Source organism: Corvus cornix, chromosome 2 (genome assembly GCF_000738735.6).
Source record: "Corvus cornix cornix isolate S_Up_H32 chromosome 2, ASM73873v5, whole genome shotgun sequence".
In the NCBI taxonomy this organism is placed as follows: Eukaryota; Metazoa; Chordata; class Aves; order Passeriformes; family Corvidae; genus Corvus; species Corvus cornix.
Genome location: NC_046333.1, coordinates 57026206 through 57040558, shown reverse-complemented (window position 1 = coordinate 57040558; position 14353 = coordinate 57026206). Strand labels below are relative to the sequence as shown.

The following is a 14353-nucleotide window of genomic DNA, read 5'->3' as shown; positions in this document are numbered from 1 at the left end:
CTCCTGCTGCTGCCGCTGCGGCTGCCAATATCCTGGCTGCTTCTTGTGGGCCAGCTCCGGTCCTGCCTCCTCAGTCCTGCTGCGGTCTCTCCTTGCCGCTGCCACGACTGGACAGATGCAGAGGAGGACCCAAACTTCCACAAGAGGACCAGACTTTCCATAGGACCACCGCTTAAACAGACTGCAGCCACCATCCTGACCAACAAGGTGCCAGGTTATACTTTGGCTTTGTGGGTTTAAGCCAGGTTTTCTGTATCATTGCATTTACTGTAATCTTTCTATTAAATTGTAACTCCGACCTGAAATCTCTTTCAAGGTATTTGTGTGGGGTTCATTTCGTCGGCTGGTTTACTTTCAAACCAGCACAGTGGTTTTTTTGTTATGTATGTTTGTCATAGTAGATAGGTTAGTTTAATTAAAGCTACTCCACTAAGTCATCTTGCTGATTGTTATCATCTTCCAATCACAGAGCATACGTTTTAATTTTACACTGTTTGAGTTCTCTGTGGTGTTCTTTAACAATTATTGACTGAGATGTTGATTTAAATGTCTTCCTAGGTATTCTAGGTTGTGGTGCTTCTTACACAATGTATTAGTAATATTAAGACTGAGATTGTGTATATATACAGGTACATCAAAAGTCATGGGAATTATGGTGCATAATTCTGCCTAGAATTTTATGTGTTACAAAGTCACCTTCATTTCAGTAGTGAAATGTTACTAATATTGGCAGCACATGTAACTGTATGATTGAAGATTAATAATGCTGCTATCAGTTACTGTCTTGCAAGTTGGGGATGAGGAATTTAGGCAAACAAGATGCATGTTATTTTACCTGACACTTGGTATAGGCTTCATATTCTTTCCAAATAGACCTTTTTTTCAGTGCTATTTTAATGTATTATAAAGGCATGAACACAGCACTAGCTCAGAATTCTGTCTGTGTGTTAATAGTTGTGATTTTTTTTGCAAGCATGAGTGAGACATGACTGAGAGAAAACTATTTATTTGTTTTCATGTAGCAAGGCATGCCTTATTATTGAAGGTGGAGGTATGCTGGAGTCCCATTTTGGATTGCCAGTGGGAAACCCCACAGATCTGCTTTCTTAAAAGTAGAATTACCACAAAATTCCATATTTTGATTGAGTTCTACACTTGGTATCTGTGTATATTAACTGCTGATCATGCTGCAGATCTGATTGCCTCTGGCCTTTGCATGTGCTTTCTTTAAGTGCTTTGGACTAATAATCAGAGGTTAACATAATTCTTTAGAATAGCGCTTGTACAAAACCTTTAACTAAGGCCTTAAAACAAAGAAAAAAATGGAGGCTTAGAAAATAATATTTGACTTTCCTAAAGGGAAATCCTAAATCAAGATAAAATAATAAAATTTAAGTTCTTATCATGAATACACTGCACCAATATATTGTAGTCTGAAATATTTTATTTATATGAGATTTTTGCAACCATAGCAAGGAACACAGAAGTATCAATAACAAATAAAACCAGCTTCAGTGTAACTGTATTAGTATTCACTGGAAGATATGGCTCTGATAGGAATGTTGGAGTTAGGTTTTCCTATGGCACAGAAAGAGCATAATTGCCTAAAGTAATTAAATTAACCTGTTATACGCAAAGACAGAGCTGAAAATATATCTGGACCAATTTGAAGTATTTTGTTTAAAATCATTACACAGTATTCTCTATGTTGCTGTTGTTTCCTTTGAGTTTGTGGTTTCAATGTTCTTTGTAATGCAAACTCTATCTGGAATCAGTCCCTAAACCCACAAAATCTCTTTTTTGGTCTTAAAGGTTGCAAAGCTAATTGGCAACGTTGCATGGCATTTTATTTCAGACAGTGACTTTTTAAATGAAATTCCACCATACCATATAGTGCATCTGGTATAGTTTAAATATTGTTATTGCAAAGCAAGTTTAACAGCATGTTGTACTTTGAATAACTTGTCATGCATTCCGTTGTGAAATATTATCCACTGCTTCACTTGCCATCTTAAGATAAAAATTATTTTCTTTGCGTTCAATACATTTGTATTGCTGCTGGATTGTTTTATTAAGGTCATGCCTTCTTGTACTCTCTGTATTCTAACTCAAACTAAACTCAAACTTCTCAATTTAGGGAAGGGGGTTATGTTTTATCATCACCTATGATCGGAAGGATCTGAACTGGACTTGGACAGGTGTCCCATCCAGCACTGAGTTTCTGGACACAACTCCTTAAGCATCTTGTTAAACAATTTCTTCATGAAATATTATCTGTGGCTTGTGAAGTGTCTGGCTAGATGTCTATATGACTCTCACAAGTGAGTAAATTTTCAAAAGTGTTTATTTTTTGCTTGTATATTCAGTCTGCAGTTGTCAAAATGGAAATGTTTGTGTTGAGAAGCAGTGGTTCTCCTTAGCCACGCATTTTCTTCTATGAGGAGAAAATGGGCTCGTATGGATGTATGAAACTTTTACTAATTACTGCATTTGGTTATTACTTCTTGGAGAGGAGGGAAATGTTAGCTGCCTTTCTCCCTTGCTCGGTTTCCCCTCCTCTCAGATGATTCAATATAATCATTGACTAATGAAAATAGGACAGTACTTACAAGTTCATTTTATTAGTGTGTAGTAAGACCACACAGAACAAAGGTAGCTACTGGCATTTTTTTACTATGCCATATTAATAAATGATGGTTTGCATTTTTAATTAATGGTACATCAGAGCTATGACATTGTGTAATCTCTCTTTTTTAAGTGTAGCAATTTGCCTTTGTCTTGAAAATCTCCAAAGACACCTCCTTATATGTGAAGAACTGTTCCCAAGTGCCACATAGCATTTTGCAGTCTGCCCTGGGATGAAAGTGTTGGCAGGACTTAAAGTACTGATAATATGAAACTTGTATTTGCAGCTGGCTTCCATGGAGAGTTTTAAAATCTGAATCCAACTCCATAGTTATTTGACTTTTTTTTTAGTTATTGTATTGAAACTATTTTTGAGGTTGGTTACTCTCCCGCCCCCCTGGAAAACAAACCAGTCCCATGCTTACAGGGGTCTTTGTGTGTTCCATCAATTCCATTCTTAATTCTAGATAGCATTTGCCTTCCAGCCAGGTTTCCCAGTCCTCTCTGTTGTACCATGGGCAGCAGCAGAGCACATATTTGTGCTCTAGCCAAGTTATGTTCAACCACAGTCTGCAGATGGGGTTCGGAGTAGGGCAAGGGGTGGGGCTAGCACAGGAGAAGGAGGGGGATAAGAATAGTAGGGAGTCAAGCAAAAATGCTGGGAAGCCTGCATGGATGAACAAAGGCTTCCTAACAAGACTCAAAATTAAAAAGGAATTATATAGAAGATGGATTTGAGAACAAGTAACTGGGAAGGAATACAGATACATCTTTCAAGTATGCACTTACAAAAGCCAAAACCCACTTGGAATTGGATCTTTTGAGGAAGGTCAGAGACAAAGGCAACGAGAAGGGCTTTAATGCAATAAATGAATTTTTTTTTTCCAATTTTTTCGATGAAGTAAAAATAATTAACTTTTAAATATGGAAGGTTTCTGTAAGTTGTATTTCACTATAGAGAGGCCCTGCAGAGAGAGATTTAGACAAATTAAGACACCTTGGCAATAACCAACTGTATGTTTAACAAGGGGGAGTGCCAGGTTTTGCACCTTGAGTGGGTCAATCAAGTATGGACAGACTGGAGAATGACTGGAAAGCAGCCCTGCAGAAAGGGACCTGGGGATCCTGGTCGATGGCAAATTGAACATGAGCCAGCAGTGCCCTGGCAGCCAGGAGGGCCAGCCGTGTCCTGGGGGGCATCAGGCACAGCATCACCAGCTGGGCAAGGGAGGGGATTGTCCAGCTCTGCTCTGCACTGGGGCAGCCTCACCTTGAGTGCTGGGGGCAGTTTTGGGTGCCACAGTATAAGAAGGATATAAAGGTACTAGAGAATGTCTAAAGGAGAACCATAGAGATGGTGAACAACCTAGGGGGAAGCCGTATGAGGTTGCTTGGTCTGTTCAGCCTGGAGAAGAGACTGAGGGGAGACCTCATGACAGTCTACAACTTCCTCACAAGGGGAAGCAGAGAGTCAGGTGCTGATCTTTTCTCTCATGACCCAAAGGAAGTGACAGGACCCAAAGGAAGGGCATTAAGCTGTGTTGGAGTGGTTTAGGTTGAAGAAAAGGTTCTTCAGCCAGAGGGTGGTTGGACACTAGAACAGGGTCCCCAGGGAAGTGGCCACAGCATCAAGCCTGGAAAAGTTCAAGAAGCATTTGGACAACACTGTCAGACACGTGGTGTGATTCTTGGGGATGGTCCTGTGCAGGGTCAGGAGCTGGACTTCAGTGATCCTTGTGGGTCCTTTCCAACTCAGAATATTCTGTGATTCTATAACTTTGTAGGCTATTTGTCTTGCTTTCAGTCTCTGTGCCTTGGCCTGACACCTTGTTTGCTTCCGGAATCCAGTTCCCTGTTTCTCTGGCTTGCCTTTTTTGCCTATTGTGTTTCCTTTTCTCATGGCCATCCACCACTTTTCCCTTAACATGGTGCCTGTCTTTTGGCACATATTGGTCTCTGCAGGTGCTTACTCACTATCTTTTTTTCTTTTTCCTGAGCATCCTTCTGTTCTGTTCTCCCTCAGCCTCAGACAAATTTGTTGTTGACAGAATAAGGCCAAGAAATGTAAACATTGTGAAAGTATTTTCTTGTAATTTCAACTGGAAGCTCTTATTCGTGTTTTCTTCTGAGCCTCACACTCAAGAGAGAGGAGAAGAAAATTTTGTTCAAGAGACTGGAAGTCATATTTTTTCAGGAGATGTGAAGCCTTCTATCTGCTTGGAAACCAAGTTAACAACCTGAGAAGTCTGGAGATGCCCCTGTGACTAAGGCTGGGAAATAGATGAGGGGAAAAGATAACTACTACATAATTTTGGAAGCATCTTATAGAATTTGCTTATGCATTCAAGTTTTATATGTCACTGAAGCCACTGATGCTAGGTTCACATGTGAGCCTGGAGTTGAGAAGTATGCCAACATGTGTAAGTCTTGGAGACTATGGCGGGACTTGAGCAAATGAGTTGAGTTTAAACACACTCTGCTTTCTTCAAAGTGGAACTCTAAAAGGGAGCTGATTTCCAATGGTTCTGTGGTGAGGGTCACTGGAGCTGCCCGGGTTGTGAGCCAGGGCTGTGTTTTGCCTGCTAGTTCATTGTACGTCATCATTACATAAAAATGAAAAACATTTCAGGGTGTTGAAGATGTCATCTCAGCTGAGCTGCATGCGTTTCCTCCTGAAGGTTTCGCTGATGTACACATTACTGTTCCCTGTCCTAGTATAGTCTGCCCAATGCTCCCCCAACCCCAGGAGGTTTCTGGGAAGCCAGGAGCCATCTGAAGCACAGACCAGCAGGGGTTGCTGTAGGAGTAGGAGATGGAGAAGATGCACTGCCTCCTTTCTAGAGAAGCCCTCCCTGAGGGTTTGCCAGGGTTTGCTCCTGCTGCCCTCTTTTCCCTCCTACCACACTCAAGCTTGCTTGGGCTGAGTAGTGGATTCCCAGCACGGAGTAGGTGTCTATTGCTTACTCACAGCTTTGTGTATTTTGTACCTTCATAAATTAAATACTAAGTTTCATCCTTAAAATGCTGAAACTAACTTGAGAGTTCATATTTTGACTCAATAAATTTTAAATGCTTTTTAATATTTATTGTTTATATAAAACTGGCTATGGTATTCATAGTGCTTGTTTCCAGGTCCCCATAGATTATTTCTATAATGTCATTTTGTCACTCTAGAACTTGCTGCTATCTTTCAGTACTGGGACAAATTGAATTGGGAATGATTAGTTTCATCCTTTGATTGAATGTTGAGTTTTTCCCCTTAATTCCTGTGAAATCACCATTAGCTATTTTGGCTGCAGTACTGTGTTGGGTTGAGGCAGTGCTACATTGTAAATCAATATCTTTTCAAAAAGACTGCTGTAAATTGCCTAGATAGCATATGCATGGTTACTTTGGCTGCAATGCTGCTGCAGAGCCTGGGTACTCTGCCTTTCTGGGAACTCCACAGGCAAGTCCATCATATATTAAAAAAAAAAATCTTTTTAGAAAGAGCATAGTATTGCTGATGAAATTTAGACAGAGAAATAGTGTACCCTCAGTGCTCATCTGTACCTTTTATATTCTACTCCACTGGGATTACCCTGTCTTGAGGGATTTCTTTGTTTGCTGCTTTAGATTTCCCCCTTTCTTAGCTGTAGTACAGCCGTACCATTTCAGCTTGCTAGTGCAGAAAGATGTTGTGAATTCAGCTGCTGAATGAGCCCGGCCTGACTGCAAACACTAACATTGCTAGAGAGATGCCAAAGAGTTGCAGGTGAATCTGACCTGATCTGGGCAACAGCAAAACGGTAAGATGGGGCTTGTTTAAATCTCTGGGATTAACTGGGTGCTGGGGTTTCCTGTTTCAACCTGAAGCCTAGTTATCACATGCTTCCAACTTGAGCAGGATTCATTCTGTGCATGTCAGGGTGGGTTTTCTCGGGAATGCTTAACATCCAGGCAGAGGGAGGCGGTGGGAAGCTGGGAACGCCACATGAGACCTCTCGGCAGCCACCCTGGTGAGATTCCCCAGCAGTACTGCCTGCGGTTTGTAAATACCAGGGAAAAGGTAGGGGAAGGCTTAAAAGCAATGCTTTTCTCGGTACAGCTTTGTATCTCTGTCTCAGGCACCATTATTTATAATTGTATTAAGAGGATAGTATGGGCAATTTTTTCCGATACATGCTTGGCTGAACGCCCTCTGGGATGAGTGAGTGAAGGACGTGATCAGCCACTTTTTCATCTCTGCTAACAAGTCTGTGCATCTTGCTAGATCTGAATAAATGTCTATAACAGTTACAGATTTGCTGGGTGGTAGAAGATAAAATTAAAACGATCCTTTATAAATACATACTCTATCATGGATGTGTTTTGCCTTGCTAACCTCTGTCATGATTTTATTTCTCTTGCATACTGTCTTTATTTAATATAACAAAAAGTGAGGTAGTCTTTTTAGGTAGTCATTCTTGAATGCTTATGTAGGAGTGTGTTGACAGCGGTTTGGATCTTAGTGGAATATTTCAACATATGAAAGCTTAGAGCAGCAGCATGTTCAGGGAAAGAGAGGAAGAAAAGAGCACCAATTACCATTAGTACAAGACAGAAAGATTAAAATGTGGCCATAGTATGGAATTACTTGAATTATTTCTGATGACTTAACTGACAGCTAGTGTGTTTCAGTTATAGATCAAGCTATAGAAAACTCTCAACAGAAATCCATTGGAGCTGAACAAAAATTAGTATTTCACCATATGTTCTACTATTTAAAGGAAATGAACTGTGGTAGTAACGGTAGAGTGGTGAGAGATGGTTTTTGCTATTACTAGTTAAGGACAAAAGCAAAGGGGCTTTTTTCTAGAGGAGAATGCTTATCTTTATGCAGCATGTGAATTATACTCCAAGAAGAGATCAGTTGTATATCAGTGTGGGATCAAATAACTAGTTTGACAGGGATTCATGTTTGCTTTTTCTGTACTTGCCAATTAAAGGGTTCTTCTTCTTTGTCGCCGAATATGATTAAAGGGTAAAGATTCAGTCCTACATCAATTATTTTCTGAAGCTTTCATTATTATTTCGCTAGAGTTCCTTCCTTAAAAAATGCTATATATACTGCAATGTAAGTGATGTCAGGTGGTCAGTTTCACACTATATACAACCTTAATTTACATAGCTTTTTCTCAGAAAGTAGAGATGCCTTTTCCTTTTTTTTATTGATAATTACCTGTAATGTTTCTATTGCAAGAGTTATTTCGGTTGTATTTTTAAAATAATTTTTATGGAAGTTTTCCTTTTCTTATACTGTCATGCCTATTAATAAATTGCAAACTATTGTTTAATGCATAGAAGTAATCCAACTACTTGTGTTTGTCCTCATATTGTACAACTAATGGAAGTCCAGGAATGTGGGATTTTTTTAAAGCAAATTTTAAATTGTGTTTTTCTCTTAGTGTTATCTTTTCATCTACTTATATACGTGAAATTTGTTGCTTCTATCATCTTCCTACCTCCAAGTGTTTTTTCTCCCCAAGTCTAAAGTCATCATGTCTGCTTGCTGTGTTAACTACTGTCTCTAGAGTTCTCCCATTTTAGTTTTCTGAGTTTAAGAAAAGAATATTGTTTCGGACATAATTTATTGATAAATAATCTTCCCTATAGTAGTACTTAGTTAAACACAGACTCCAAATTAACTAGCTGGAAAAATTAACTTAAAATGTGGAAAATGTGGCCAAAAGTTAAGAACACAGATGGGAAAGGGAAGAAGCACATAGTTTAATAGGCAGTTATTGCCAAGTGCTCTTTGAAGATAAAGGTCTTTTTGTGAATCAGTTTTGTAGTGAGGCTGGGGTCTGTCACAGCAGGAGATAAGGGATTAGCTGAGGAGTGAGTGTTTACCATAGTATCTTTAATGCCCCTGACTCCAGGAAGAAAGAACTTCAAGGAGTTGCAGCTGAGGAGGCAAAAAATCATCAAGATCTTGTCTTAGTGCAAGGTTGGCCAGCCATTGAAGTTCTATAGCAAAAATGATCACCTATTTTTTTTTTTTTAGTTATTTTGCTGTGTAAATCTTAAACAAAACCAGTCCCTCAAATCTCTAAAACCAAACCTGCCGCAACAGTTTCTGACATTTCCCCCTCACACTGGGTGTGACAGCCCACAGCATTGGTGGGCTCTTTGGAGAGTTGACCTCAAAGCAGGTGCTCTGTCTGTCTCAGACAGGTGATTCTTGTTTCTCCCAGAGCCCCCACAGATGAGAACATGGATAGAGCCATGAAGGGGCTGTGATTAGACTGAAGAGCAAGTGTGCCTGGCCGGTCTCACAGGGCAGCTGGCACGGGCAGCTCTGCTGGGATCCAGCTGTGGAGAGAAGGGGTAAGGGATGTTTTTGTTTTTTAAGCTAAATCCTTGCACGGTGCCAGCTTCCACTGGGTGTTTGCCCCTGCAGATTTCAGTAGCTGGCCTGAGTGGGTCTTTGGGGTCGGCAGGAGCTTGCTGGGGTGAGAGTGTGTGTGAGTGCTCAGCCTGGGGCAGAGCGATGAGAATTTGGGCTGTCATGTTCAGCAACTTCAGTATAAATGTGAGTGCAGATGTGCCCCTTAAAGGTCACAGGAGCTGCTGAGCAGATCCAGACAGCTCTGTTGGGGTTGTTTTCCTTTGAAGTCCCAGAAAGGCAAAAATACTCAGCTGTCAGGGAGTGCTGTACGTGGTTTGTAAATTGGGTTTGATAATACTAGTGTTAAAATGTTCCTAAATGTTTCAGGTATTGATACAATGAAAATTACAGTTTACAATCCCTGTTGAAATGAATAGGAGTAGCAAATATTAACTGAAACAACAGAGAGGCTGTGCAATATCAGTTCTCCAAAGCCTGTTTCGGAATTAAAGAAAAGAGCAGCTGGTGTTCTTAGTTTGGGAAGAATAGGTTAATTACTATTTTCTGAACTTGAGTTCCCTTAGATAAGTCCGTACTGGCTTCCAGCATCTTTGATTAAGTTTTTCTTCTGCTACCATGTTAGGAAGATACATGAATGTACTAATGATGTTAAGAATCTGACCCTTAAGGACTTTATTTTTCTTAATACTGTTATTATAATTTTAATGCCAGGACAAGTTCTTCCAATAGCAGCTCCACCAGTCCTTAAGTGCTCCTTCCACCTATGTGATGACTTCTGGCTTTTTGTATAGTTCAGTAAATACCCTTCTGTGATGCTTTTTGCTTTTGAGATAAGTCTATTGTATATTGTAAGAATCATTGACTATATGCATCTCTTTGACGTGTGGCATATTTTTCACTGATATCTTTGTTCCACTCCCTAATATAAGCCTACATATATTTCTGGATTTAGCAGTTTAGCAAAAAGCGAGTAGTGAAATAGTAATTTAGTACTGAATGTTGAATTCAGGGGGGTGATTTTGTATTATAAAATTTTTGAATCAACCCCATAAACACATCATTTTGCCTTCGTAGAAGTAGCTTTTGGGCTTTCTCTCTATTGCTGCTGAACTTGCTCTTTTGTTTATCATATTCTTGGGTGGATGGGCTTCTCTGAAGTTGCTATATCAGTTCTGGACTGGCCTGTGGGGGACATGGAAACATACAGTTTTATGTGTTAGTTGTCTTTGTTTTGGTGTGCTAGTCAGAAATGGTGTGAAAAGTGTGAGCAGAGATTTTTTTTTTTTACTTTGCAAAAATTTGTGGAATTTATTGTTGGAATTTGTATACATTAATTTGAGAGCTGAACTTGCTATCCCATCCTGCTGACTAGATCTGTTGCAGGTTCTGATTGAAAAATAACTTGATAAACTTCAGCTAGATGTTATATAAATGTAAAATAACCTAAGCTAGCAACAAATATCGTATCAGCAAGCGTTTGATCCAGTGTGTATCATTCTATCCAGGAAACTGAATAGAATTTATGTCAGTTATATTTCAGTTTTGCTGTGTTGGATGTTTGTAATTTAATATTAAATTGTATACAACTTAACTGAAGAAGAAAATACCAAATGTTGCCAAGTGAGCAGTGAGGAAGTAAAACCACCAGGAAAAGGCATAATATCTATTTCTATATTGTGAAAGCTCAGCTTCACTTAATTCATTTCTGATGCTTTTCAGTCTACAGGCTTAGAGTGTTTGAATATGTCCTTCTCCAGTTTATTAAATCTTTGTGTAAGTACACAGAAAATGTGTTTAAACTGTTAGAGAATATGGGTAAAATGGGTTTGCCCAGACTTCTCTGTAAATAGTGGGGGTTTTAATGAACAAATGGTTTCTGTTGTTAAATATTGGCTATAGAAATTTTATTTTAGTGTAATGCAGAAGAGTTGTCTTGAAAAGTTCTACAGTTTAATGATGGGGTGGTTGGTTTTGCTGCTGCCTAGGAAAGTGGTGGAACCAGCCCCCTAACTTTCAAGTTTGCAAGGAGTTTTCTGTATTTGGAAAAGTGGTTCAGATACATAAAATTATATATTTATAAAATGTGATTGTGCTGCAGGTGGGCAGCTGTGCAGGGAAAGCCATGCAAAATATCTACAATCACTCTCAGTTTTGAGACAATTTTTTCATGAGAAGCTTCATGTAGTGTAAGGTTGGAGGACTTCTCACACTGATGTTCTAATGATAGATGTGATTTTTGACCAGTTTGATTCTTGGAATTTGTTGCTTGTTGAAAGTGATTCATGATGAACTCACAGCTTTGGAGGTGCAAATTGTCACCAACTGCAGAAGGCTTGGCTGCTTTGTACTGTTACAGCTTTTTCTTTAGAATTCATTTGAGCACAATCGTAAGTCTACTACAGCACATGTTTTGGCTTGAACACATCAAAGAAGCAGGAGTGATTTTCACTTCTCCGTTGAAATATGTAGGTTTTTTTTAAAAATGAGCATTATCTCTATGCTGTTCATAGAATTCTCATTATAAAATTGTAGTTGTTCTTCTTATGATGAGTTCTTCTCAGTATCAGTTTGAAACCTCTCCGTTTTAAATTTTATCCATCTTGGCAAGAAAAGATATACTGGAGCGTTCTTCATATTCTGAATAACTTTAGATGCTATAATTTTCCCAGCTAGATGCTATAATGCTCCTGACTAAATTCTGAATTGTAGGATATGGCATGTTTTCCGGTGTAGCACATTACGCACTGAGAAACAAGTTTCATTATGCTCCTTTACACCTTTTTGCCTTGAAAGTTATTGTGCTGCTGCAAGTCTGACAAACCTGCAGTAGCTGCTAGAAAATTCCTTTGAGACTTTTCCTTCAAGTTTTATAGAATTCTGTAACCAGGTCATTTGTCTGAGGGGAAAAAAACCAGAAAGATCAAGTTAAAAAAAAGAAGAGTCAGGTGTATATGAAATCCAAACACAGATGAGGACTTTTCATTTAATTATTTGTGAAACTGAGCTTGTCATCCTTGTCTGAACTTTCAAACTTCCATGAAAGAAAGCAATGGCAGAAAGGTCGTGGATGGCTGTTATTAAGATTTTTGGGAGACCGAGTTAGAATGTAGGTTATTCAGATCTTGGAAGATTACTCACACAAAAGAATAGTGACAAAGTTGAAGCTCTTTTTCTGCCTCTGCCTTTATACTGTGCTGATTTGATAGAGGATACTTTGTCAAATTCAGTGGTTTGGAAGATAATACGTAGAGGAGCAGATCTAGAAATGCTCAGAGAGCTTGTCTTTCCTTGTGACATTGATCTGCCTTGGAAGCTGCATTTCTCAACCTGTAGGGTTGTTGACCTCAGGGATGAAGCAACTAAGAGCAGGAGAGATTTCTTTCTTGGTGCTAGAATGAAACTTTGAAATGCATTAGCAGAATGAAGCAAGCAAGTCTCATTACCTAGTTTATCCTCTGGCTTTTGGTAAAGATATTTAAAAAGGAAAAGAAAGGAAGAAAAATGAAGAAAACAGGGAAAGGAATGAAGTAAGTACACTTTAATGTATTTTTTAAATGAAGGAAGTGGTCTGAAGGAAAGAGAGCCAAACTAATTTACCATTCTAGCCTTGAATTATTTCTTGCAAAGCACTTTTAAAGCATCTGCTGAAGCTAATGTGAGAGTGTCATTGCTCTCTTGACATGCATGCTGCTTCAGTGCAATGAAGGTTGTCATCACACCAGACAAAAGATAGCTGCAAAACCTTTCCACCTGCAAATGCCTGTATTTCACAAAGATGATTACACGACCTATCCCCTTCCTCTTTTCTTTTAATTAAAAAAGTGCTCTTCAGCATTTATGTGAAGAGCATATATGTGAAAGGTCTTGAGTAGTTGGGCTTAAGTCTTAGTCTGTCAGTTGCATGACCAGATCTGACCAACAGCAGTGTTTTTGTTGAAGTCCCTGCTTGTAAGAGGACATTTTTTTTTTTTAGTTTGAGTCAGAAGTACTTGGTGATAACTGTGAAAGAATCAAGAGGCTTGCTAGGGATAGGCAAAGGAGCCTAAAGGAACTGAGTAGAACCTATTTTCAAGGCATGGAGTTGTTTACGATTTATTTTCTTAAAAATCTTACTGACAGCCTCAGATTCTAGCAAGAATAGGCATTTTGTTGTCAAGTCTCTCAAGATTTCTCACACTTGAACTTGGCAGTGGGAAGACTTACTGCATTTATGGATATGCCTTTGATAACTTCATGATCGGGGGAGTTTTAGAGGATAGAACAAAATTACAAACCTGTAAATTCAGAAAGACTTAATACACTGTTCTCACAAAACCACTAATAATGCACTTATGGAAAGAAAACTGTATAAACTAGCACTGGCACATGTAGCCATCTGTTGGAGCAGGAGGCTGATATGGAAAAGGGATTGAAAATATTTTTTTAATCTTTTTTTTAAATCCTGTTCATATGGTTACAGAGGAGGATAGACAACAGATACAAGTGGGTAACTAAGTAAAAGAGTATAAAAACCACCTGTCACAATTTCTTGGGAGAGTGTTTATGTTCAGACACTTTCTCCACCGCTTTTCTGGTTACCAAGGCATCCTTGGCTCGTGCCTGGCACTGGAAGCTGCCTCGCCCACCCTGTCACCACTGCTGATCCACAACTGTGCCCTCCTGTTTGCTTTATTGGAGGAATGAGCCTCCTACTTTTAGATGCAGCAAGTCTGGAAACAGGTTAATGGAAGCAGCAGCCTGGTTGCAATTTCAGGAAATGCTTGCATGGCATATTGCATTACATACCAGTGTGACAAATGTGAGCACTGTGCAAGTGAAAGGAAGAATTTATTTGCCAGGCTTTATTACTAACACAGTTACTGTATTTCGGGGCATCAGTACAGAAATAGAGCAAAATGCCTCTTCAGATCAGCTCCGTTGAGTTTGTGTCTCTTTTCATGAACGTTAGAGGCTGTCGGGACTTCGGTGTGACCTTTATCTGAGACCCTGTCCTTAGGTGACTCCTCCTGACGTCTGTTGTCACACAACAGGGTTTTGCTTTGAGGACATATGTAGGCTTTTAAAGGCCTAAAATCTAATCCAGACTCTCTTGAAAACTGGACCATTTTTCTCTGCAAGGAGAGGAACATCAACTTTAATGGATTGGAAAGTCACTTTTCTGAAGTTAGGCTGTGCTCTGAATAGAAAAAAAAATCTTTTTGAAATCATCAGCTTTTTCTTACCATGTTGAGGGGACCTAAAGTAATTTTCAATAACTCCTGATTTCAAGTTTGTGCTGGATTCAGGAATTATGCTAATACTTAGGTATCAAGTTAGCAGAATAAATATGTACTATATTGCAGCTCTTGGTGTGTTGGT

The 14353-nt window shown here is 39.3% G+C and overlaps 1 protein-coding gene across 5 annotated transcripts in view; it reads left to right on the top strand.

The window, feature by feature from the left end:
* Positions 1-14353, top strand: part of CDK14 (cyclin dependent kinase 14) — a 319768-nt gene that overhangs the window by 61802 nt on the left and 243613 nt on the right. The window contains exon 1 of one of the 5 annotated variants that reach the window (XM_010399187.4): positions 6262-6413. The exons of 3 other annotated variants lie outside the window; for them this stretch is intronic. Coding sequence is in view for 1 of the 2 variants with exons in the window: in XM_010399185.4 (XP_010397487.1) it covers positions 6599-6673 (75 nt within the window). In the remaining variant the exon portion in view is untranslated. Of the gene's footprint in view, positions 1-6261; positions 6414-6561; positions 6674-14353 lie in introns of those variants that run through there. One more of the 5 variants, XM_010399185.4, reaches the window with a different exon arrangement.